Consider the following 25663-nt stretch of genomic DNA (forward strand, 5'->3'; position numbering starts at 1 on the left):
GTGTGAACGCACCATTAAAAGGAAAAAGACTGAATAAGTGTAAGAACACATGGCAGCAGACAACATCATCAGCAACTGTAAATGTATCAGTAGATAGACAACACCACAAGCTAAACGTAGTAAAAATCTGACACGTACCCATTAAGCCACAAAAACAAAAGGCTGCCAGCAACTTTAAAAACCAGAGGAAGGAGTTCTCCTGCCATACGTTAACACTCCTATAGATCTTCCTTATCGTACCTTAAGAATTAGGGAGCAGTTTATGTATGAATCAGGGCTGCTGAAGGTATGGCACTAAGTATTTTGGACAGTATGTGTAAGCCAAAACCAGGAGAAGAAACAACACAGAAAAAGGTGCAAATCTTTAAATTATATATTTTCTCTCTGCATCACTTCAACTTCTGGCTTGGCTAAGTACTGAGCAAAATGAACTCCAGTGTAAGGACCAAATACTGTAAACCCAGGCTAAGGCTATGTTCCTTCACAGTGTTTTTGCTCAGTATTTCTCAGTATTTCCAAAACCAGGACTGGATTGAAAACACAGAAAGGCTATGTTCACACACTGTTGAAATTGAGTGGATGGCTGTCATTTAATGGCAAATAACCATTATCTCAAAACAACGGCCCCTGTTTTAACTAAAAGAACAAAAATTTTTTATGTACACCTGTGTGATTGTTAAAGGGGTAGTGCAGCGTTTTTCTTTTTCTGCTTAATTAACACACATTACAAAGTTATATAACTTTGTAATGTGTGTTAATAGGCTGTCCCCCGTTAAATAAAGTATACATACCAAAACACTGTCGATCCCGTCCTCTTGTCCTGGGCGCCATTTTGGGTCAATGTCGTCACAGCAGGGGGTGGTCCTGATCTCCTTTCTCTTCGCTGTCTTCCACAGCAGTGACGGGGGGAGGAAAAAGCTGCTGGTGCACCAGCAGCCTTTTCATTGGCTGGAGCGCATCACATGGCTTCCAGCTTGCTCAGCCCTGATTGGCTGGAAAGCATCACATGGCTTCAAGCAAGCTCAGCTAATCAGCCAATAAAAAGGCTGCTGGTGAGGACCACTGGCAAAGATAACGGCGGGGGGGGGGGGGGGGGGGGGGGGGGCGCTGCACTACTCCTTTAACACATAAAGCACTCTTCACCTTATGTACACACTGTACCTTATTATGTAATACTAGCAGATTGGATGGTAGGTACACTTTGATCATTATTTGATTATTTGATCATGTAATTTTATTATATTTTTCACTTGTTTACCAATTATTTTTTCATTGAGATGATGTAATTACTTGGATATTGAACACTTGCACTTATATACTGAGACTTAAATATGTATTGTATCACTGCTTAAGAAGGCTACACTATGAGCCGAAATGTTGCACTGGTGTGATTAAAAGTGAAGTTCCTTGGATGTGCTGTCTCGACATTCCTTTTTTGGGCCGCTGTTTTAAAATATTAACAATTATTTGCCATTAAATGGCGGCCATTTACTGTGTGAGAAAATAGCCTTAGGCCTAGTTCACACAACGTAATAAGGGAAAAATATAGCCGTATTTGGATAAATACGGCCTGAAATAATGATCGTGTTCTTAATCCTATTACAGACGTATTTTGCCCCTATTTTTACGTTGTGTGAACTAGGCCTAAAGGTGAATTCACACATTGTACATTTTGTTACAGAAATACCTGCCATTGGCTCATTTATATTAGTAGTGCTGGCAGAAATCATTGTATTTGCCAACAAAATAATCCCATTTATATAAATTAACCAGATTTTTAGTTTCAGAAATGCATGTGAATATCCACAATAGCACCGACAAAACGTAAGGCCTGACACACCACATACATGGGGGGAAAAAATACTAAATGATGAGGAATAGAGAGGAGAATCGATGTGCCCAAGGGCCTAAAATGGTTCTGGCACTTGAGGGACAAATGTACACATAATTGGCATCATTCTACCTGCGGCAGATCTTCCACATAAGCAATCACTGCTTCTTGCAAGTCAGACTTTCAAGGGATGGGAGAGTTCCAGACTTACAAGGCTCAGAATTCTAGAAGGAATATCTAGTTGTTTTCGCAGTAGCCTACTGATGTAAATTATACACTGTGTATTTTTTTAAGTATTCTGTTCCCACAGATAATTCATGCACATGACATAAATATTCATGATTACAAATTTAGAAATGTATCATAGAGACGGGTCCTTTTAGAATAAGTGTCAAATTGTAATTTAAAACAAATTAATACGAGCGATTTTCTGCAGTTTTGACTTTGGAGGGCACTAGAACTTTCCGCCTGTCCGTGGAGATATTTGAGAACTGGCTTGTTTTCGGGTATGAGTAATTTCACATTGCAGGCATTACAAGACATGCTGCTAATGGTCTTCACTAATCAAAATCATACACTTAATGGTGGAAATTTGTCAAAAGGGAGAGAACACAGCAGCAGCGCGATCCATTCCCCAGCTGGCCACTAATATTCTCAATCACACTGTGAAAGGTATTATCATAATGCTGAATGCCGATGCCTCTAATAGTTAATATATTAAATTAATAAAACACATTTTCTTTGTAATAAAGTCCCTTTCGTTGTTCAATAATTTAATTCTAACGAATCCATCATTGTGCAATTAAATATACTGTTAAAATAAATATATATAAATAAATAAATGTATATATATATATTTATTTTTTGACAGTATATTTAATTGCACAATGATGGATTCGGTAGAATTAAATTATTGAACAACGAAACTGATTTTATTACAACGAAAATGTGTTTTATTAATTAAATATTAATTAGTACAGGAAGCTCCATTAAGCCGTTAATTCATATTGCCGGCAATAGAGCATTCTGTACTAATCATCACTTTACTTTAATGAAAACATCAAATGTTTCTTCTAATTATGTTATCACAATAGCATTATTAGAAGAAACATTTTGAATTATATGTGCGCTCAGCTGATTGGCTGATCTGCTGAGCGCACATATAATTAGCGAAGAGACAACATTGGGGTGAGTATAGAGCTCTCCCCACCCCCTCCCCAGCACTGCACCCCTCCCAGTAAGGAAGGGGGGTCACTTAACCCCTTCCTTGCTGGGATGGGTGCAGTCTGACAACAGTCTGGCCCCCAAGGGGTTAAGGGGGATGCAATACATCCTCCCTTAACCCCTTTGGGGCCAGACTGTAAGCAGCGATCTGTAAAGATGCTGCATACTGTAAGGAGCACAACACCGCTCACAATGATGGGTGTTGTGCTCCTGTTTGTCTGTTTTTTGTGCGTTTCTCCCTTTTTGTTTTTCAGATATCGGTATCCTGTGGATTACGTCGGATTCGGTGGACTACTTCGATGACCAGCGGTTGTTTGGTGTGTTTTTTTTATAAAATGGCCAATGAGGGGTGTGGGGGTGTTTTTATTTGAATAAAAAAAAAATTTCACTTGTGTGTTGTCTTTATTTCTTTACTTTATAGACTTAGTAGTGGAAGCCGTCGGGGCCTAGTGTTAGCCGGTATAAAATGGCTAACACTAACCCCCCATTATTACCCCAGTACCCAATGCCACCAGGGGTACTGGGAAGAGCCGGGTGCCAGTGGTCCCGGAGCGTCAAAATTGGCGCTCCTGGACTGGGCGGCAGCAGGCTGGTAAGATTTAGGCTGGGGAGGGCCTAAACCAATGGCTCTTCCCACCCTGGTGTTACCAGGCTGCTGTCGTTTGGTTTTTAACCCGGCTGGTTATAAAAATAGGGGGGACCCTATGCGTTTTTTAAATTATTTATTTATTTATTTTTAAAAACCCGCATAGGGTCCCCCCTATTTTTATAACCAGCCGGGTTAAAAACCAAGCGACAGCAGCCTGGTAACACCAGGGTGGGAAGAGCCATTGGTTTAGGCCCTCCCCAGCCTAAATCTTAACAGCCTGCTGCCGCCCAGTCCAGGGGCGCCAATTTTGACGCTCCGGGACCACTGGCACCCGGCTCTTCCCAGTACCCCTGGTGGCATTGGGTACTGGGGTAATAATGGGGGGTTAGTGTTAGCCATTTTATACCGGCTAACACTAGGCCCCGACTTAGTAATGGATTCCGTCTATTAGACGGCTTCCACTACTAAGTCTATAAAGTAAAGAAATAAAGACAACACACGTGAAAAAAAATTTTTATTCAAATAAAAACACCCCCACACCCCTCATTGACCATTTTATTAAAAAAAACACCAAACAACCGCTGGTCATCGACGTAGTCCACCGAATCCGACGTAATCCACAGGATACCGATATCTGAAAAACAAAAAGGGAGAAACACACAAAAAGGAGCACAACACCCATCATTGTGAGCGGTATTGTGCACCTTACAATATGCAGCATCTTTACAGATTGCTGCTTACAGTCTGGCCCCCAAGGGGTTAAGGGAGGATGCATTGCATCCCCCTTAACCCCTTTGGGGCCAGACTGATGTCAGACTGCACCCATCCCAGCAAGGAAGGGGTTAGGTGACCCGTCTTCCTTACTGGAATGGGTGCAGTGCTGGGGAGGGGGTGGGGAGAGCTTTATACTCACCCCGATGTCTCCTCTTCGCTGGTCCGCAGCACAATGAAGTCACTGTACTGCGGACCGGCTCTTTATATGTGCGCTCAGCCGATCAGCCAATCAGCTGAGCGCACATATAATTCAAAATGTTTCTTCTAATAATGCTATTGTGATAACATAATTAGAAGAAACATTTGATGTTTTCATTAAAGTAAAGTGATGATTAGTACAGAATGCTCTATTACCGGGAATATGAATTAACGGCTTAATGGAGCTTCCTGTATTAATTAATATTTAATTAATAAAACACATTTTTGTTGTAATAAAATCAGTTTTGTTGTTCAATAATTTAATTTAAACGAATCCATCATTGTGCAATTAAATATACTGTCAAAAAATAAATATGTATATAAATATACATTTATTTATATATATATATTTTAACAGTATATTTAATTGCAAAATGATGGATTCGTTTAAATTTAATTATTGAACAACCAAAGGGACTTTATTACAAAGAAAATGTGTTTTATTAATTAAATATATTAACCATGAGAGGCATCGGCATTACTGCAGAGGATCGCAAACCCCGGTAATAGCGATTCCTGTAAACTGTTTTCTGCTTTCCCAGATGCATCCAGAGGTGTTTGCATTACTTTCTAAAGATTTTATTTGTTATTTTTAGTTGAACCAGATTTTCAAGTAAATGACCGTATGTTTTCAGCCGCATGTCTATTTTTTTTCCACGGCCGTAGTTTCAGCCGCACATTTCCAGCCGCATAAAAAATACAGCCGCACACATACATAGTGTGAACATAGCCTAAATGTCTTGTGTTTGATGACCTATCATATATATTTAATTGGTTCGGTTTGAAACTTATGTTCTTAATTTCTCAGGTTCTAAGTCACTTGACACCTACAGGAAAAGTGGTTGACGACAACATCCGAAGCCTCTTCTTTGGAGACTATTTTAAGCCTGACAGTGACACTAAAGTATATGATGAAATTACAGATCTAAAGCAATTAACGTCAGTCATGGAATATTACCTGGATGAATTTAATAATGTTAGCAAAGCTCCAATGTCTTTGGTAATGTTTAAGTTTGCCATAGAACACATCTCGAGAATCTGTCGGGTGTTGAAGCAGGACAATGGTCATCTGCTGTTGGTCGGAATTGGGGGAAGCGGGAGACAGAGTGCTACAAAGCTGGCTACCTTCATGAATGCATTTGAACTTTTTCAAATCGAAATAACAAAGAACTATACCATAAATGAATGGCGGGATGACATCAAGAAAGTCATGCTGCAAGCTGGAGTTGCTGGGAAAAACACTGTCTTTCTGTTTTGCGATAATCAGATCAAAGATGAGGTGTTTGTTGAGGATATCAACATGTTATTGAACACAGGAGACGTCCCTAATATATTCCCGGCAGATGAGAAAGCAGATATAGTAGAAAAAATGCAATCTATTGCAAGAACAGAAGGGAAAAAGATCGAAGCCACTCCTATGGCTATGTACAATTTCTTCATCGAGAGAGTCAAGGCTAACTTACACATTGTATTGGGTAAGGAGAGCTAAGTCTGGCTGATGGAAGCTAAATCCTACTGTGTGTACTGATTGTAACAATGTCTTATGTTATTCTCCTGTCAGCAATGAGCCCTATTGGTGATGCCTTCCGAAATCGTCTGAGAATGTTTCCATCGTTGATCAACTGTTGCACCATTGATTGGTTCCAGACTTGGCCAACTGATGCCTTAGAAATGGTGGCGAATAAATTCTTAGAAGATGTGGACCTTGATGATGACATTATGAAAGAGTATGTTGTGCACATTATTAGAGGGTTTGTCTGGGGCTTTACATATACCTTTTTACCCTTTGTTCACATGCTGTTTATTTTAAATAAATAACCGACACTTTTCACATTGTTTCCTATGGAATTCCGGCCACAGTGTATACACAGTGCACGGAGAACTGACATGCCAATTTTGTGTGGCTGCTATTCATTAAATAGCGGCTGCATGAAATTTACTGTGCAGACAATGTAAAGTACAGCTCTGGTTGTACTTTACATTGTCTGCTATGGTTAATTGGAACGCGGGCACGCCCAAATGTGCCTGTATTCCAATTCAAAAGAAGTGATCTTAATCTTCACAGACAGCGGCCGTTCTGTGACATGGTTGTGTCACAGAACGGCCGCAGTCTGAACACTACTAGGGGCTGTAGTTTTACAATTGGGCTATAGGATCTGTCTGGCTAAGTCTGGCATTCTATAGAAAGAAAAATGTAAAGCAGTTGTCAGTGGATCTTTAAGGGGTCAAGGATTAAAGGGGTACTCCAGCAAAAAAAAAATCTTTGAAAACAACTGGTGCCAGGAAGTTCTAGAGATTTGTAATTTACTTCTATTAAAAAAATCTCAAACCTTCCAGTACTTACCAGCTGCCGTATATCCTGAAGGAAGTGGTGTATTCTTTCCATCCTGGAGAGCAGGAGAGGTTTTTAGTAGGGATTTGCTCCTGCTCTTGACAGTTCCTGTCACGGACATAGGTGGCATCAGAGAACACTGTCAGTGTCAGACTGGAAAGAGTACACTACTTCCTGCAGGACATACAGCAGCTGAAAAGTATTGAAAGACAAAATTTTGACAAGAGTTAATTTGAAAGTAAAAATTTTTTGCTGGATAACCCCTCAACAGAAATCCTTATTTGCTGTCATTCTGATGCTCACTGGGTTCCCATTGATCTCCACTTTGTGGTCCTCTTTGGGACACATGTAACAAGTCACACAAGTAAACGAGCACTGTGATGTTCACGTATGAGGACCAGGCAGAGGTGATTATCAGGGACCTGGTAAACATCGGATTGGCAGTGCCAGGGAAGCAGTTAGGTGAGTGCTGCCCCCAAAACAATGCTGGACAACCTCTCTAAACTTACACATTGTTTCATGACCATTGATAACAAATACATTTCTCTATCCATATTGTCCTAGGGTGGTTTCCATGTGCAAGTATTTCCAGGAAAGTGTGAAAGAATTGTCAGATAGCTACTATAGTACCCTGCGTAGACACAACTATGTCACTCCAACCTCATACCTCGAGCTCATCCTTACATTCAAGACACTGCTAAACAGCAAAAGACTCGAGGTTGATACTATGAGGAACCGCTACCTTGTTGGTCTGGAGAAACTAGATTTTGCAGCATCACAGGTAAGTGCTAAATTAGGAGAAAGACTTTTAGTTTTGTGGATTTTATTATTTATAAAATTTTTTGTTACTATAATACGCTCCTTGGTTTTATAAACTCTTCCTATATATCTCAAGGGAAATATGTGCTGTGCATTATGTGGTCATAAATGCCGTGACCCTGGTACAGATTTTGCATTGAGACCAAGGAGCTTCAAGATATGCCTATAGGCCCTATTACACAGAGCAATAATCTGCCGATAAAAGGGCCGATTCAGCAGAACATTGCTCTGTGGAATAAAGACATCAGTCCTAAAATCAACGTCCGCTGGGTGCACATCGCTATGTGTAATAGCGATGTGGGGCTGACGGTTAATATAAGACCACGCTCCCCAGTGGATCTGCTTGCTCCCCAGTACCTCTCTTCTCCTGTCTTCTGCCCGCTGTCCACAGTCGCTGATGGAACTGCAGAGGCGGCCTCTGAAGTGACAGGCCGCTCAGTGATAGATCAGCTCTGCAGGACTAACGGCGGCTGCAGGCCTAGGCAGAAGACAGGAAGGTTCCGGGGAGCAGGCAGAAGCATCAGTGAGCGTGGAAAGGTACATATTAACTTTACTAGCCAAGGTCTGACGGATATCGCTAACAATATATATACAGCCCTACATGCACGATGGTTGAGCCTTGGAATAGGCTCAGTAAGTGAGCACCGATCTAGCAGATCGGCTTTCATTTACATTATTGATCAGGCCGTGTAATAAAGCCCTAACATACAGTATCTTGCTGTTAATAGAATCACCTCTATTGCAAAACACATGGCCTGAGAGAATAAACTGAAATAATTGAATTGTGAGGATAGAAAGTTAGGCAAATGATACTATGAGTTTACTCTGGTGGTTAGATAACCAGCAGCCTATGCCCGTCATACAGACAGTCTATGAAAAATCTCCATTAGTGGGAATAAGTGATTCCAGGAGGTTACATTAGAGCTATTGGTCTCCTTCAGCCCAGTACAATATCGTTTTTGCTATTTTACCCAATGCTATTGGAGATCCTAAGATAGATATTATGCATCTGGAGAATTCTAGAATTGCTCTGGATTTTTCATAAACAAAGTAAAGGAGAAATGTGAAAGAACAATGATTGTAAATTACATTTGTGTACTGGGAGGGAGGCTTGGGAGGCATAAGGGAATGATAGAAATATCACCAAACTTCTCTTGTGCATCCTTAAAGGGGTAATTTTAATCAACTGGTGTGAGAAAGTTATATAAATTTGTAATTTACATCTATTTAAAATATCAAGTCTTCCAGTACTTATCAGGTGCTGTATGTCCTGCAGGAAGGGGTGTATTCCATCCAGTCTGGAGAACAGGAGAGGGTTTTCTATGGGGATTTCCTACTGTTCTGGACAGGTCCTGACATTGACAGAGGTGGCAGCAGAGAGTGCTGTGTCAGACTGGAAAGAATACACCACTTCCTGCAGGGCATACAGCAGCTCATAAGTACTGGAACACTAAAGATTTTGAAATAGAAGTAAATTACAAATCTCTGGCACTTTCTGACACCAGTTAATTTCAAAGAAAAAAATTTCACCAGAGTTTTCCTTTAAGGCCCCATGTACACGACTGTAGTTTTTACTGTCTGCCAGTATGGACCTTTAGTCATCGGATGCACATCTGTAGCTGCGCCTTTTTACTGCTATAGGCTTATTTCACTTTTCAATAAAACATTAATGGAATTTGTATAGACATTTGTACCTTCATATAGTGGGCTATAATGTCCATAGGTGCCCTAATAGGTACGTCATTCATAAAGGCTATCCTAATTTTTGTCTGTAACTTGTTGTTTCTAGAGATGAGGGAAACTCTAGCATGCCTAAGTATTTGATTACCATTGGCTGAGAAAGTTGGATGCAGCCCTAGGGATACCCGGAAAACATGCATAGAGCCTATGGCCTATGGCTGTATCCATGTTTTCCAGGCAACCTTAGAGCTGCATCCAACTTCTTCAGCCAGTGGTAATCCAATGCAGCACTTTCGGGTTCGGACAAAGCGGACATCTCTTTATGTGATTATTATTAGACATAAAAAAACTGCCTCAACCTTAGTAAGTTACATACAGTATCTTCCCTGGTCTCTCGTGTAGCAAGGTTAAACCATGCCTCCATTAGATACCCCATAGCTCTCCATATACTGATAATGTAGAATGTTTCTTGTTGACGGACTCTTTTTATGGTATCTTGTGCATGTGCCTTTTCATGCCTCCTCATGGATGGGACCTAATACTAGCTCATACATCATAGATAGACGTTCCTGTGGCCACTTTTTTAAATGCGAGCAGTCTCCCAGATAGAAAATCGTGTTTCAGCCAGTATACACAACTGCACAGAGAATTTTTTGAAGTTTACTTTGACAGTACTAATTTTTTGCTTACCTTAGCATACTTGCATTATGAATTCTCTGCTAACTGATGCAGATTACTCCCCATGCATAATACTTCCCACTATCTTTGTTTTGCACCCTTGTTAAGCTCTTAATCTTTTAAAAATGGATATAAAATGAAAGTGCTTTTAATATGTAAGGGCCGATGTGAAGTAGGAGCGTGGGGGGGTGGGTTGTTATGCATCTCTTTGTTACGCTGTTTTCTTATCCTCGGTTTAATAAGATTTAATGATTCCCATTGTAGCAGAGTCTGTTGAGTCGTACAATTGCTAATTATTGCTCCTCTTCATGTAATTTACATTAGGTCTCAGTTATGCAGAAAGAGCTTACTGCGCTTCAACCAGAATTGATTAAAACTTCAGCCGAAACAGAGAAGATGATGATTAAAATAGAAAAGGAGACGGTGGAAGTCGATGCAAAGAGAGAACTAGTATCTGCTGATGAAAGGGTGGCCAATGAAGCCGCGGCCGCTTCTAAGGCCATTAAGGTATATACTGAGCCGTGTACGGACGTTGTAAGACCGGGTCCAGGTACTGTACAGCAAATATGCTGCAGGTTTAGGCTATGGGTTTAGGCTATGTTCACACACCATGCTTTTTATGAAAGGAATGGCCATTGTTTTCAGTTTACACAATGGCCGTTCTTTTTATAACGAAATGATTTGCATTGATGTCAATACAAATAACGGCCATTGTTTACAAAGGCGTTGTTTGCTATAGCTGTAGAAATAATGATCATGTCTAGAGATGAGTGAACCGGGTTCGGGTTCAAGTCGATCCGAACCTGAACGTTCGGTATTTGATTAGCGGTGGTTGCTGAACTTGGATAAAGCTCTAAGGTTGTCTGGAAAACACGGATACAGCCAATGACTATATCCATGTTTTCCACATAGCCTTAGGGCTTTATCCAACTTCAGCAGCCACCGCTAATCAAATGCCGAACGTTCCGGTTTGGCTCGAGTGAGCATGCTCGAGGTTCGCTTATTTCTAATCATGTCTATTATTTCCAGACGTTGTCCATAGACTTCAAAGCAATTTGGATTTAAAACAACAGCCGTTGTTTGATAGTCAGAACAATGGCCATTGTTTTGAGTGCTAAATAACGGCCGTAGTTTATACAGCATGTGAACATAGCCTTATGGTGTAGATTCCTCACCACCAATCCACAATAATTTACAGTAGAGTACAACTGGATAAAAATGCATCCGCATGTACCTGAAAAGTTCTGCATAGAAAGAAGAACAAGTTGTGGACGAATTGTAATACGATATACAACCTAGGGACAGAGGTAGTGCTGTTTTTGCAAGAAAGTAGCTGGATAACCCCTTTAATAGCCAACTACTAATCCAGTTTTTGCATTGGTTTTCACATGCAGCTTTGCAAATAGTCTTCTTAAAAAAAAAAAAATCACTTTATGTCCACAGATGCAATGCAGATTTGTGTTTCTATGGTAACAGACAACAAACAAAACAGCCCCTACTTTCTGCTAATATATTAAATGTGCATGAGGAAGAGGTTGGTAATAGATGGAAGGGAGTGTGACTGCGGGATCAGACTACACTGACTTAATTTGTTGTCTGTTACAATGGAAATGCAAAGGAAAGAAGGTTTTTTTTTTTCTCAATGTGACTGGACTAAAGCAATTAAAAATAAGTTGTAATAGTGACATCAGGATTAGCTGCACAAAAATGATGATGGAGACAGCACATAAAGTGAAAAAATGATAACTTAAACTTACACCCTTTGCCGGACTTTGGAGCCCAGTCTGGTGAGGTGTGTATAACAGGATTAATTGTCAGATTTTAATTATTATTTTTTTTTTAGAAAATGCTGATGATCAGTCTAAATGCTATATTTAAGCAGTTGCTAAGTGACAACCATTGCGTGTTCATTGATGCAAACATTGCTGCGGGAACAAATAAAAATTCTGACAATACATCACATATTAAAATAAATTTCATTACTAATCTTTGGTTACCGATCTAAGTTCTGATTTTCTAATTGGTCAATATAACGTGTTGGGTTAAAATTCTCTTGACTATCTTTTCTAGTTTTTATATTAAGTGAAGACTACAAAATGTCCTTGACAGTAAGAACCTTAAGTCTCTTCCTCATGACACTTGCATTAAACAGAAAGCTATCAGTGTATCTCCCAGTGTAATGTCAATATGGATTTCCTGCTAGTTGACATGTCTAGTTCTTTCTTAGCAATTAGAGGAAGCCTCCAGGCAACACTGATACACTGTGTTGTGCCTAGTACATGGCCGTAGGGTTTAAATGGGGCATAAGACAGGGATTCAAAGAATACCCAAAAGAGAATTCCTGTGTCATGCACTGCCCCTGTGGACTGTGCATAACACAATGTATAAGTTTTGCTTTAGAGAGTGTCATTAAAAATAACTTTTGACATGTCATTGATTATGTCAGAAGTTGTTGACTACAGTGCCCCTGCCCTGATCAGGAGGTATAGCGGACAAGAGAGCTGCCGTGCTGCCGTGGTCTCTCTCCAGCTATATCTCCTTATCCCAGCAGGTCTCACAAGTGACACCCAGTGGGATCAATAACTGTTCACTTGTCTGATGACATGTCAAAAGTTATTTTTAGTGACAGGTAATCTCTAAGTGTTCCTAGCTATTAGCACAGCCTGATTATGTTGGGTTGTGCTTCATGCTAAGAAATCGTCAAATTGATCAGTTTCAATTGATTTGCATATTTAAAGCAACTCTTTTCCCACAATCTTCCCCCTGCTTGTACCTTCAGATAGCTGCTTTTAATCCAAGACCTGTCCTGGGGTCTGTACGGCAGGGGATGCGGTTATTGTCATAAAAAACTTAAACAATAATAATAATAATAATAAACTTGCAGCCCTGTGACAAATTGATGTGGCCTAGAGTGTCTGTTCCCTAGGCTTCCATCGCTTCTCCTTTCTTCCTTCCCACCCTCTTCATGATTAAAAATGTTCCTAGAAGGATTTCTCATAATCATCACCTGTCTAAACACTGCACATGTGCTTTAACAATCTAGCACATGTACAGTGTTCAGACAAGTGATGAATAAGAGAAATTCTGTCTGGGGCATTCCTAATGATGAAGACGGCGAGGAGGAAGGACGGAATGGCGTCGCAGGCCAAGGCACAGACACTCTAGGCCACACCAATTTGACACAGGGCTGCAAATTTAAAGTTTTTTTTAGGATAATAGTTGCATCACCTGCCGAACAGACCCCAGGACAGATCTTGAATTAAAATCTGATGTTTATTAATAAGAAGACATTGCCATTTTCTCATAGATTCTCTTGAGCCACTGCATCAGGTAATGTTTTGTGCAAATATTTTACCATGGTTGGTTTTTTTGCCAGGCTTGTCTTTTTATAATACTAGAGGAGTGTGTTATTTGTTATTGTTCTAAAAGTTGAATTCCGTTTTCTTAACATGTCTTGGAAATATTTTTCTCCTTCACATCTTTCTCCAGAGTTGTGAAGCAGAGAAGCAGAAAGTCTTATACACAGAACCTACTGACATGTTGTCTGTAGAGCCGAGAAACTCCTGACATCCTGCATCGATTTTTTTTTTTAAATGGTCTCATTTCTGTCTTTAGCTCTTGACTGTGATAAAAGCAAAGCAGCTAAGAGCCCATTGACACATAAAGTGCCATGCTGCAGCAGGATATAAAGGGGTTATCCAGCCTTTAAAGGGAAACTCCAGGTAGAAGTTTAAAAAAAATAAAACTTCTGCAGAAGCATATAGCATTACTTACCTGTCTATCCCAGTTTTGAAACTACCAAAATTCAATTTGTTTGGGGTGTGTGTGTGTGTGGGGGGGGTTCAGTTTTGTGTTTCTGTCCTTCCTGGTTGATGAGTTCCCAGAATGCAATGCTCTCCCTCAGCTGATCATCACACACACCCCAATCACAATCAGTAAAATTAGTGCAGCACCTGCTTCTGGCCGGACAGAGATGGCGAATCACTCAGAGGATTGAAGGGATCCAGCCAAGCCTCCTGTCTGCATCATCAGACTGTCCTCAGCAAACACACACAATGTGAGACAGAAGCCTGGAACATTCGTCTCCTAAGGGGGGATAGCAGAAGGAGCAGGAGACAATGTGAATCGGCACAGAGGCCATTTTTTTCACTTCCTGGATTTCTATCAGCTACCAGTGTGGCAGAACCGCACAGATACAGTATAGTATATACATTGTATAGACACATCTATTTTAACTTTTAATGTACTTTTAATAGAAAACAAGTTTTTCTCATCCAGAGTTCCCCTTTAAACATGTTTTAATATATTGCCGCACTATTGGTAAACATGTTAAGCTTGCCTCTCTGCGCTCCCCCGGTGTCCGATTGCAGCCTCTCTGGTGTCCCCTGCTGACTGCAGCTGCTACTTCCAAGATGAACATGTCCTGGGAGTGACAGTCTGCTCAGCCAATCACTGGTTGTGGCTGTGTTGCAAAAGTAGCAGAGCTGCTGTCATTGGGGGACACTGGAGAGGCCTCTTTATTACACAGGATGAACATGGAGAGGTAAGCTTAACATGTTTGTAATGATTACCAATAGTGCATCAATACATAAAGAGAATGTAACTGCTGGATAACCTCTTTAACCCTTTAAGGACCGGGACAATTTCGTTTTTTGCGTTTTCGTTTTTTCCTCCTTTTGCTTAAAAGGCCATAGCACTTGCAATTTTTCACCTAGAAACCCACATGAGCCCCTATTTTTTGCGCCACTAATTGTACTTTGCAATGACAGGCTGATTTTTTTTCATAAAGTGCACTGCAAAAGCAGAAAAAAATTCAATGTGTGGTGAAATTGAAAAAAAAAAAGCATTTTGTTAATTTGGGGGGTATTTGTTTTTACGCCATTCGCCCTGGGGTAAAACTGACTTGTTATATATGTTCCTCAAGTTGTTGCGACTAAAACAGTATGTAACATGTATAACTTTTCTTTTTTGTGATGGCTTGTAAAAAATTCAAACCATTGTTAACAAAAATATATTCCTTAAAATCGCTCCATTCCCAGGCTTATAACGCTTTTATCCTTGGGTCTATGGGGCTGTGTGAGGTGTCATTTTTTGCGCCATGATGTGTTCTTTCTATCGGTACCTTGATTGCACTTATGCGACTTTTTGATTGTTTTTTATCACAATTTTTAAATTAATAGTTCGGGTGATTACCCACGTGGCGATACTAAACATCTTTATTTATTTTTATTTATAACATGGGAAAAGGGGGGTGATTCAAACTTTTTTTTAGGAGAGGGGGCTTTTTATTAATAACAACACTTTATTTATTTTTTTTACACTTATACTAGAAGCTCCCATGGGGGACTTCTAGTATAAGCACTCTGATCTCTCATTGATCTATGCTGTATAAAGTAATACAGCATAGATCGCAGATAGCAGTCATCTTTGACAGCTGCATCTGATTACCTTATTAGCGGGCACGGCGATCGGATCGTGCCCGCTAATAGCCGCGGTCCCGGGCTACATGCGGCATCCGGGACCACAGCAGTTCAGAGCGGGGTCGCCGCGCGGCCCGCTCTGAACACCCTTACCGACCGCAGGGCTATGTACACCTTTACAAGCATATTGCTGCACTGTATCGAAAATGTCAGATATTTTAACATTGCTTATAAATGTAAAAAGCTTTGCATCCTATGCCGACCTCTAAATCTTTAGGGTAACAACACATTCTTAAAGGGGTATTCCACTCAAACTTAACTTTTGATATGTTGTTGCCCATGGTGAGGCTAACAATTTATTCCATACTTGTTATTAACTATTCAGTCTCCTTCACCCAGTTCTGAGCTGCAGCTTTATGCTGAAAACACAAAAATCTGTGTGTGAGCTTTTCTCTCTATCTCCTCCTCCTCCCCCTCCCTTCAGAAGCAGCTGATGTAAACAAGTCCCTATCTGCAACTTTGTAGTGTCAATTAACCCTCCCAGCATTACAAAAAAGCTATAAAGATGCAGATAAAGCCTGCCAGGGATTTGTTTACATCAGCTGTCTCGGAAGAGAGGGGGGAGACAGAGAGAAAAATTCGCACACAGTTTTTTGTGTCTTCAGTAGAAAGCATCAGTTCAGAACTAGGGGGAGGAAGCTGAATAGATAATAACAAGTATGGAAGGAATTGCTAGTCTCACCATGTGCAGCAACATATGAAAAGTTATGTTTGAGTGAAATAACCCTTTAAGTCTAATCCTGCAATCCTGTAAAACTTTTGGGCAAGTGGAAGGCAGACTTCAGTATCAGACTTCATAATGCTTGTTTGTAGTCTGTTACCATGGAGACATATAGATCTACAGCTGTAGGAGAGTTTTAATAAAGACTTTCCCTTTATCGTGCATGGTCATTCACAAGCCGTTCACAGAGGTGGCACTGGAGCACACAATGCATTTTGAAATGTCAACTAAAATGATAAAAGTTAAGATATTTTTAGATGTGACTCATACCTTTTAGTTATAAATGATACATGTTTGACAAAGAGTCAGGGTCACAGCGTGAAGAGCACTCCTCTAAGGTGTTTTACCAGAACCACTTTATAAGAACCTACATCCCACTGCATGGTTTGGCAGACTAAATGCAAATCCATGATAAATGTCAGCTGTGAGCTGGCTTTGTACTCTATCGGCAGTGCCGCTCAGCAGTCTTTTTATAATGATCAGTGTTAGGCCCCAGTCAACCTTATTGGGCTACACGGACACAGCAGCATTGTAGAGAGCAATAGCTACAGCCTCTCTAGGGATCAAATTATGACAGCTCCTGTTACTTGCTGGATAAAGACTTAGACAGTCACTGTCACAGCAGTCAGCTGGAGAAGCACAGGCTGCACCTTCATTTTATCATTATTTCATGGACTGTGAATAATACATAAAAGAATTACATGCAGCTTTTTTTGTCAGATTTGTATGTCCTCGCAAATTCAGCCCCATGGGATTTATAGCAATGAAATCTTTATTTGCATTAGTGGTGAATTGAGTGGGGTGTTTCAGGATTAGACTGCAAGAGTCCTGTAGTTTTTGGCCATGGCTGGTGAAGAGGGTGGGGAGGAGGGACGGAGGGGTGGTGAAAAGTTAGGGCACAGATACTCTAGGCCACGGCAGTTTGGCACAGGGCTGCAAGTTTAAAAGTTGTTTTTTAGGACAATAACTGCATCACCTGCCGAACGGACCCCACGACAGATCTTGGATTAAAAGAAACTATCCGAAGGTACAAGTGGTTTGGGGGGGGCAGATTGTGGGTACAGAGTTGCTTTAAACCCCAGGTTCATTGGTATTTGAGCTATGGCAGAAGAGACTGGTGTTTGTCCATGTATGTCAAACCAAACAGGCACAGGTCTTAGAACCTAAGTCATGTCATGGTTGCTCCAGGTGAGAGAAAAGCCACGGTGACTAACACTTTAAAAGGTGTACTGTAGCCTACAATTTAAAGGGGAACTATGACCATCGCTAGTTAGAGAGGCACTATAGCTTAGCACCATAATGGTATACTGGTACCCGGAGGTATCCCCCAAACGTAGGCTACTTCTCTAATATGAAAATAACTTCTCTAATATGAAATATTAAAGTGAATGTATCCACTACAGTTTTTTAAGATTTTTTTGTTTTACAATACCATGGACATGGACATAAATTGTCTGACTTTATTTGCTAAAAGGGAAACATTATCTGGACATACTCTGTGACCTGTGAAGAGGTCAATGTACAGGGAGGGGGACAGAGCTCTGAGCTTTAGCTATCGTGTTTTATCCACTACTGGTGTTACCTGTCTGTGATGATAAGGTGGAAACTGCTGGAAAGTGATCGCTATAAAACAGGAAGTCTCACTGTAATTTAAGGCCTAGTGACCAGAATAGGACAGAAAAAAACATTGAAAAAACAAAAATTTTTTTAACATAAAGACTTCATTGAAACAATTGGTCATTTTCTAATGACACATTCCCTTGATGGTGTGGCCTATATTTTAGGTGATGTGACGAATTTTCCAACAACTATATGGATCAAATAGTGAAGTACAGCTAATTAAGTCTAAAATGTAGCTTTTATTCATATAAAGTTAAAATTCCATTACCAAAAATAACCAGACAAATATGAGGAAAAAGTATCCTAGGTGAAAAAATATATCTTACCACTCAACGGTGACTGCTGAGTAGGTAGTGCCGGAGCGGTAGTGGACCATTCGGGTACCGTAGTCGTCCTGAACCTCAAATGGATTTCACAATGAGCGGCTGAGGTCCTCTGGTGTCTTGAAAAAAGTGGAGGACAAAATAGGGTGCACACTGTGTGGGAGATAGGACAGCCGATCCCTGACACTGTCCTATTTTACCCTACATGTACTGTCCCTCCAGACAGAGCTCTCGCCCTAATAAGGGCGACTCCGCCACACTCACTCCTAGGGTCCCTAGTTAAACCCTAGTACTCACTAGTGGCTGTGTCCCAATGCATTTCATCTCCCGTTAGGGGAATCATCAGGGGATCAAAAAGAAAAAGTGCCACGTACAAAACAACAATGAAGGGTAAAAGCTGCACGTATGGTGCCTGCTGCGCGTATGGCGTTCCCCTACTAATACACAAAACATGCTGGTTTAAATATACATAACTCCGCCCATAAAAGGTTGCGGCTACACACCTGATGCAGATCCGTCTCCAACTACACATAACATTCAAAGTCTTACGTCGCACTCCAATATGCTCAACCCCCGCCGTCACGGTCATGTGATACCTACTATTTCCGGGTCAAAACAGCATCACGACCACGTGAGCAAGTGTATCTTAATCATATGTGCGTCATGTGATAACTCATTACCCGTCATAGTCACGTGTCGGCTGGTCATTCACTATACGTCACAGTGGGCTTGTATAGAGTTGGAACGCACAACCACGTCATTTGAGGCGCACAATGATACTGACCATTCGGCCGACAACACATGCAATGGTATGTTATGTTTAACACATACATATGGGAAGTGGATACTAAGTCTAGCACTAATCCCGATGTAATCACGGTGTCATCACATGCAATAATCTGTTGTGTTTGACACATACATGTGGATTTAGTGGATGCTAGATGTGGCACTAGTCCCGATGTCATCGCGGTGTCATCACAAAGGGTAAGATACTGCCGTATTAGTATTAATCGGTTACGGTGTCTATGATAATTCCTATCGCAATGTACACTTACATTGCCGGTACATAGTAGGGGAATCTATCATAACAGCAGCCCACGTCTAGTCTAGAACATACAAAACAAAACAAGACAAAGTAAAACAAAACGAAACCAAACAAAACAAGGACAAAACAGAGACAGAACATATGTCCAATTAAAAAATAGGGGTCAGAGTGTGTGCGTACCTAAAGCGCGACAATGTAGGATAGGGGGTAGACGGACGTGTGTAATTTTCAACAAAAATGATATTACGTGGTAGGTCATGGTTGGTTAGGTCAGTATGTAGAAAGGTGTCAGCACATATCGGAACACACGTTTCACATTACTCCTGAGTTTATAAAAAACAGGCATAGCTAATCTGTTCATTTAGACCCAGGGGATTTACGGTTTTTAATTTATAGATCCAACGGCATTCTTTTTGGAGGATCACTTTGGATCCCAATATATCCAACAACTATATGACTGGCATCTTATTCTGTTTACTGTTTAAAGAATATTGACTGTATATTAGTAAATTGGAAACCAGAGTAGTAGCCAGAGTCTGGTAATTACATCTCATTTCAGCATGGCTGCACATCCACTTGTCATTTATGCAGATATGGCCACTGCAATATCTTTATGTTTCTGCTAATGGACTAATGCAGTGGAAGCTGGTATGGGCCTGATCATGTACTAAAGTAACACTTATACAGTAGGCAGCAGAAGTACTGAGGAAATAGTTCTCTTCCTTCCCTCCTGCTGAGCTTTCAGAGCTGTAGATATGGCACAGTTATTTAGGTCAGCTTAGCATATATTAGTGTATTCCCAAAGAAATAGAAGATTCAGTTTAGAGTACATTTTTAATAGCATATTATATCATGGCGCCCATGGGTTTTAGATTCCTGCAGTATACATTATCATCACAATCAATGCTAACCCTCCGATCTTGCTGCAATACATGGTTTAAGTAGGATAGAACAGGATTATCAACAGCAGAATGTTTTTCTACATTTAATTTGTTAAGCAGATTGGCGGATCCTCCCTAGGCTTCCCATCTCAAGTGTTATAACCCTGGGTTCGCAATGGGTGGCTTGAGCCTATTGTTCCACTTTTGAAATAATTTGCCAGTGTTATCACAGCCTTAAAGGAGAAGTCTGGTGGAAATTTTTATTAAAGTTTTTTATTGCCCCCCAAAAGTTATACAAATCACCAATATACACTTATTACGGGAAATGCTTGTAAAGTGCTTTTTTCCCTGCACTCACTACTACATCAAGGCTTCACCTCCTGGATAAAAAGGTGATGTCACGACCCGACTCCCAGAGCTGTGCGGGCTGTGACTGCTGGAGACCTACCCCCTACGGACTGAATGTTGAGCGGACTTGCCAAGTGTTCAGGTTTGGAGAATGTTTCAGAACCCAAACAGTTTGGCAAGTCTGCTCCACATTACCTATAGGTTGTAAATGGAGTGGTTGTGGTTGAGCGTGCACACATTCACTCCATTTACTCGCGGGACAGACAGTATTTCCTATCATGCCATGAAAAGTTGCAGTGTGACATGACTTCCTGAGATTTGTATACTAACCATATGTAACCATAGGCCCACTTCTGAGGCTTATGTATATAACATATTGCATTGGTACATACAGAACAGCGCATAATCCTGGATGTGTGTAGAGTGATAGATGTGAGAGCTTCTGTGTGAACTAGAGTGGTGTTATTGAGGGAACAAGATAAGATTCAATTTTGTTTCACTGTAGTTTTGATGTTGTGACATTGCAGGATGAATGTGAAGGGGATCTAGCCGAGGCCATGCCAGCTCTAGAGGCAGCATTATCAGCCCTGGATACTCTCAACCAGAATGATATCACTCTAGTGAAATCCATGCAGAATCCACCAACACCTGTTAAACTCGTCATGGAGAGCATCTGCGTGATGAAGGGCATGAAACCGGACAGGAAGCCGGACCCAGGAGGAACAGGTGAGAGGACAAATGCATGCACTAAAGGAACTAGAGGAAGCACTTCACAATTAGCCTAGTACATGTTATCATCAAAAGTGTCAAACCAGTAATATCAAATATCTAAACTACAGAATGAGTGAATAAACCATTCTATATTCATACCATACTTTAATGGTTAGGCAGAAACAGGGTGCCTCTGTGCTCTGTCCCTAGCTACTTGGATGATCCATCCTAACCGGGCCCTTCCGACTGGATGATGGTCCCTATACTGACTAAGTGCATGGAGGTTACACTATAAAATGGAAGTTAGTAAGACTGCATCAGATCCAGACTGGAAAGAGCAGAGACAAAACCAGACAATAGTCAGGGTCAGAACAGGACCAGAGACAGAAACTGCTGTACACTAAGCAGAGTCAAACCAAGCAACATTGTCAGGATAAAAGAAGAATAGTCCAAGCAAGTGGTCAGATCAGGCCACAGTAGTCAAAGAATGCAGGACCATTAGTGGGGCTAATAGAAACTCGTCACAGATGTATTCAGCGATGAGCTGACAGTGTGACAGACCAGACCCGCCTCTGTGTGTCAGCCTGAAATAAAGAAAATTTTTTTGAAGATGCCGGATCACACAGCATCAGTAAAGGTATGCATGTGATTCTCCTGTGATCGGCATCTGGAAACTGGCCGCACAGATACATGCATATCCGTGCCGTCAGTTTCTCTTATTAGTAAAAATAGGACTTTGTTTATCTAGAAACAGTTTCACCCTTGTCCATAGGTTGTGTCTAGTATTGCAATTCAATAGAGTCTAGCCTGTAGCTGAGCAGTATTGATTTGTATTGAAGTCAATGTGAGGATAATTCTTCACCTAAAATACCAGTTTCCCATTAGCATTAAGATTTAACTTTTATTAGTCTGTGTATTAAAATACAACACCCAAGGGTGAATAACTGCTGTTTAAAATGACAATGCAATGTGCTTCATATGCTACAAGCTCATTGATAAGATGCTTAACGCATATCGATGCTTTTGCTGTTACTCCGGATGCTCTCAGATGGTAACTATATGCAATATCAAGTGCCCTGACCTTGGCTTACTACTGAGTTGTCTGCACACAGTTTAGGATAACTGTACGTCCTCGCGCGGGTGGGGGAGTTCAGACCGGGGCCGCGCAGCGACCCCGCTCTGAACCGCTGCGGTCCCGGGTACGGCATGTAGCCCGGGACCATGGCTATTAGCGGGCATGGTCCAATCGCTGGGCCCGCTAATTAAGTCTTTAGATGCAGCTGTCAAAGTTGACAGCTGCATCTGAAGACTTACTGCAGCTGTTCCATGGTGGTCTAGTGGGGAGATCGCCCTCCCATGACGTTGGCACGGAGGAGCGATTTCCGCGTGTGGTGCCGGCCGGGGTCTGCGCCATAATGGTGCTGATCCCGGCTCGGTATTCTATTGCTTTTGGCTGCAGCATCCAAAAGCAATAAAACACTGATGTCATCGATCTATGCTGTATATCCTATACAGCATAGATCTCTATGAGAGATCAGTGTGCCTATACTAGAAGTCCCCCAGGGGGGCTTCTAGTATATGTATTAAAGAAAAAAAAAAGTGTTATTATTAAGAAAAGACCCTTCCCTAATAAAAGTTTGAATCACCCCCCTTTTCCCATGTTATAAATAAAAATAAATAAATAAACATGTTTGTTATCGCCGCGTGCGTAATCGCCCGAACTATTAATTTATCACATTCCTGATCTCGCACGGTAAATAGCGTAAGCGCCAAAAAATCCCAAAGTGCAAAATTGCACATTTTTGGTCACATCAAATCCCGAAAAATTGTAATAAAAAGCGATCAAAAAGTCGCATATTGCGTATCGATAGAAAGAACACATAATGGCGCAAAAAATGACACCTCAAACAGCCCCATAGACCAAAGGATAAAAGCGTTATAAGCCTGGGAATGGAGCGATTTTAAGGAACATATATTTGTTTTTTTGGGGGGTTTTTTTTGGTAAATCAAATTTTATTAGATTTTTCAAGTTATAGAACATCAAAAAGAGTAAAAAAGCACATTGACGTACAGAAGTACCAGCATCATAACGGGCTTTAACATAATAATGATTAACAGTCTAAAGTAACTCCAGAAGTGGGGTGTCCCTAAACCAACAGGAGTCGAGTGCCTCTCGCAGCGAGAAGAAACAAATACGATGAGAGCTCGTTACGAAGCTCCATTCCCGCTCTCGAACTCTCATCCCAAATGATGTACATACCGGGAGGCATTTGACTATTGTGAAGTCCTTAAAATATATGGAACACCCCTCAGACGAATAACATCCACACATCCAGACACTTACGGACAAAAACAAATAACAAACGCACAAGGACAACAGTAGAAAAGAAAAAGCCTGAGAGACAGGAAAAAAGGAAGGAGGGCATAGAGGGACAGGGGGAAGCTCCAGTAACCCCCTGGGGACACAGTCATGACGGTCACAGCATCCCATGGAACCATCATGCCAACGGGAGGCCTCTCGGCCCCTACTGCAACCACTGGGCAAAAAGGGGACCCTCTTTAAAGGTCGTTCATGCCAGCCAAAGGCGGTCCCCCCCCCCAGTGCCCCGTGAGTGTTCCTCCGCTGTTAAAATCTCCATGCGATGTAGCAAGTCCATTTCAGTGACCCATTCCGCTACGGAGGGCGGGGTAGGCGACTTCCAATGCCGTGGTATTATCATGCGGGTGGCTGTCAGGAAGTGGCGCAGGATACCTTTTTTAACAGCAGAGGAAGGTCCCGGAATCAGAGACAACAGGGCCAAACCAGGTGACGGAGCCACCACTTTCCCAGTCACTTGGGTATAGATCTCAAAAATGGCGTCCCAAAATGGCTTTAGGACTGGGCAGCCCCAGATGTGAACCATCGATCCAACGTCTCTCTCACATCTCCAACACTGGTCGGAAACCCCAGGGTAACATTGGTGCAGGAGTCGGGGGCACCTGTACCACCGGGTCAGGATTTTAAAATTTTTCTCTTGAGCTAGACATGCCACCGGCATTTTGTGAGTCAGCATAAATATCTTTTGCTTGTCCAAGCCCGAAAGGGACACCCCCAAATCCACCTCCCATGCCGCTATATATGAAGGCTCAGGGTCCGCGTCAGCCAAGAGAAGTATGTGATACAATTGGGAGAGTGTCCTTCTCGGTGGGGACGACTCCAAAAGGAGCGCCTCCAATTCTGTGGGCGTGGATATTGGGAGGCCTTGTGGGAAGTTAGTCCTCAAGAAGGCCCACAACTGTACGTATTCCAGCCATGTGGGCGATGGATCGGGAAGACCCAAGGTAGGGAGCGCAACCGAATAGGTGAGAGTTCCTGCTCTATCATCACCCATTGCTTGTTATTAGCGTTGTGGAACCAGTCCACTACTCTCAGGAGGATGGCAGCTTTATGATACATAAAGAAGTCTAGGAGGCTCTCCCCGCCGTTGAGTTTGTGCCTAGTGAGTGTCTTGAGTTTAATGCGCGGCCGAACCAGGCCCCAAACAAACCTCCGCAATGTGCACTTCAATTGTTTTAAAAATGTGGCTGGAACTGTGAGGGGAAGCGCTTGAAAAATATATAGGAACATAGGTAGTACATCCATTTTGATGGCGTTGATCCTCCCAAACCAAGATAATTGGGTTTTGTCATAGGTGGAAAGGTCAGACTGCGAGCCAAGAGAGGCTGGTAATTCAGGGAAAATCCGTGGGCACCCAGACCCCTAGATATTTAATCGCCTTTTTTTGCCAACGGAAGGGGAAGGAATCTTGCAAATGGGCTGTCAACGTGTCAGGTAGGGATATGTTAAGAACCTCTGTTTTTGTGTAGTTTGCTTTAAAGTTACTGACTTGGCCGAATTGGTCAAATTCTTTAAGAATGGCAGGGAACGAGATAAGCGGCTGCGTCACGTACATTAGCAGGTCGTCTGCGTATATGTAACGCCTGGAGTAGTGGATCCACTGGACCGTCACTAGCGATAGCACTAACCTCACCAGGGAGCGGAGTCTAAGGGGCCGCTGGTTTTCACCAGAGCCCGCCGCAAGGCGGGATGGACTTGCTGCGGCAGGCGACCCCCAGGTCGCTACCCCTGGCTTGGTTGCTAGTGACGGCAGGCGAGGCGTGGCAGGAGCAGTAGGCAGGAGATAGTGCAGGCAGAGAACTGTAGACGTGCTCGCAGGTGGCGGACAGGACTCAGGAACAATGGGAAGGCAGCGGGCAAGGACTAGGGACAAGGACTGAAGACAGGAACAAGGGACAAGGACTAAGGTCAGGAACAACAGGGAGCTGGGCCAAACGCAATGGGAAGCATGTAGAGGCTCCAACCCCTGTAGTGGGGCAGGGCTGGAATTTATAGGGAGTGATTGTGTGCATACACCAATTAGGGGCGGACT

At 41.9% G+C, this 25663-nt stretch overlaps 1 protein-coding gene across 2 annotated transcripts in view; it reads left to right on the forward strand.

Moving 5' to 3' along the window:
• DNAH3 (dynein axonemal heavy chain 3) overlaps window positions 1-25663 on the forward strand; it is a 257207-nt gene that overhangs the window by 209487 nt on the left and 22057 nt on the right. For both annotated transcript variants that reach the window (XM_069983790.1, XM_069983791.1), the window contains exons 47-51: window positions 5425-6091; window positions 6178-6343; window positions 7513-7729; window positions 10450-10632; window positions 21071-21269. In XM_069983790.1, coding sequence (XP_069839891.1) covers window positions 5425-6091; window positions 6178-6343; window positions 7513-7729; window positions 10450-10632; window positions 21071-21269 — 1432 coding nt within the window. The remainder of the gene's footprint in view (window positions 1-5424; window positions 6092-6177; window positions 6344-7512; window positions 7730-10449; window positions 10633-21070; window positions 21270-25663) is intronic.

Source organism: Dendropsophus ebraccatus, chromosome 9, assembly GCF_027789765.1.
Source record: "Dendropsophus ebraccatus isolate aDenEbr1 chromosome 9, aDenEbr1.pat, whole genome shotgun sequence".
Lineage (NCBI taxonomy): Eukaryota > Metazoa > Chordata > Amphibia > Anura > Hylidae > Dendropsophus > Dendropsophus ebraccatus.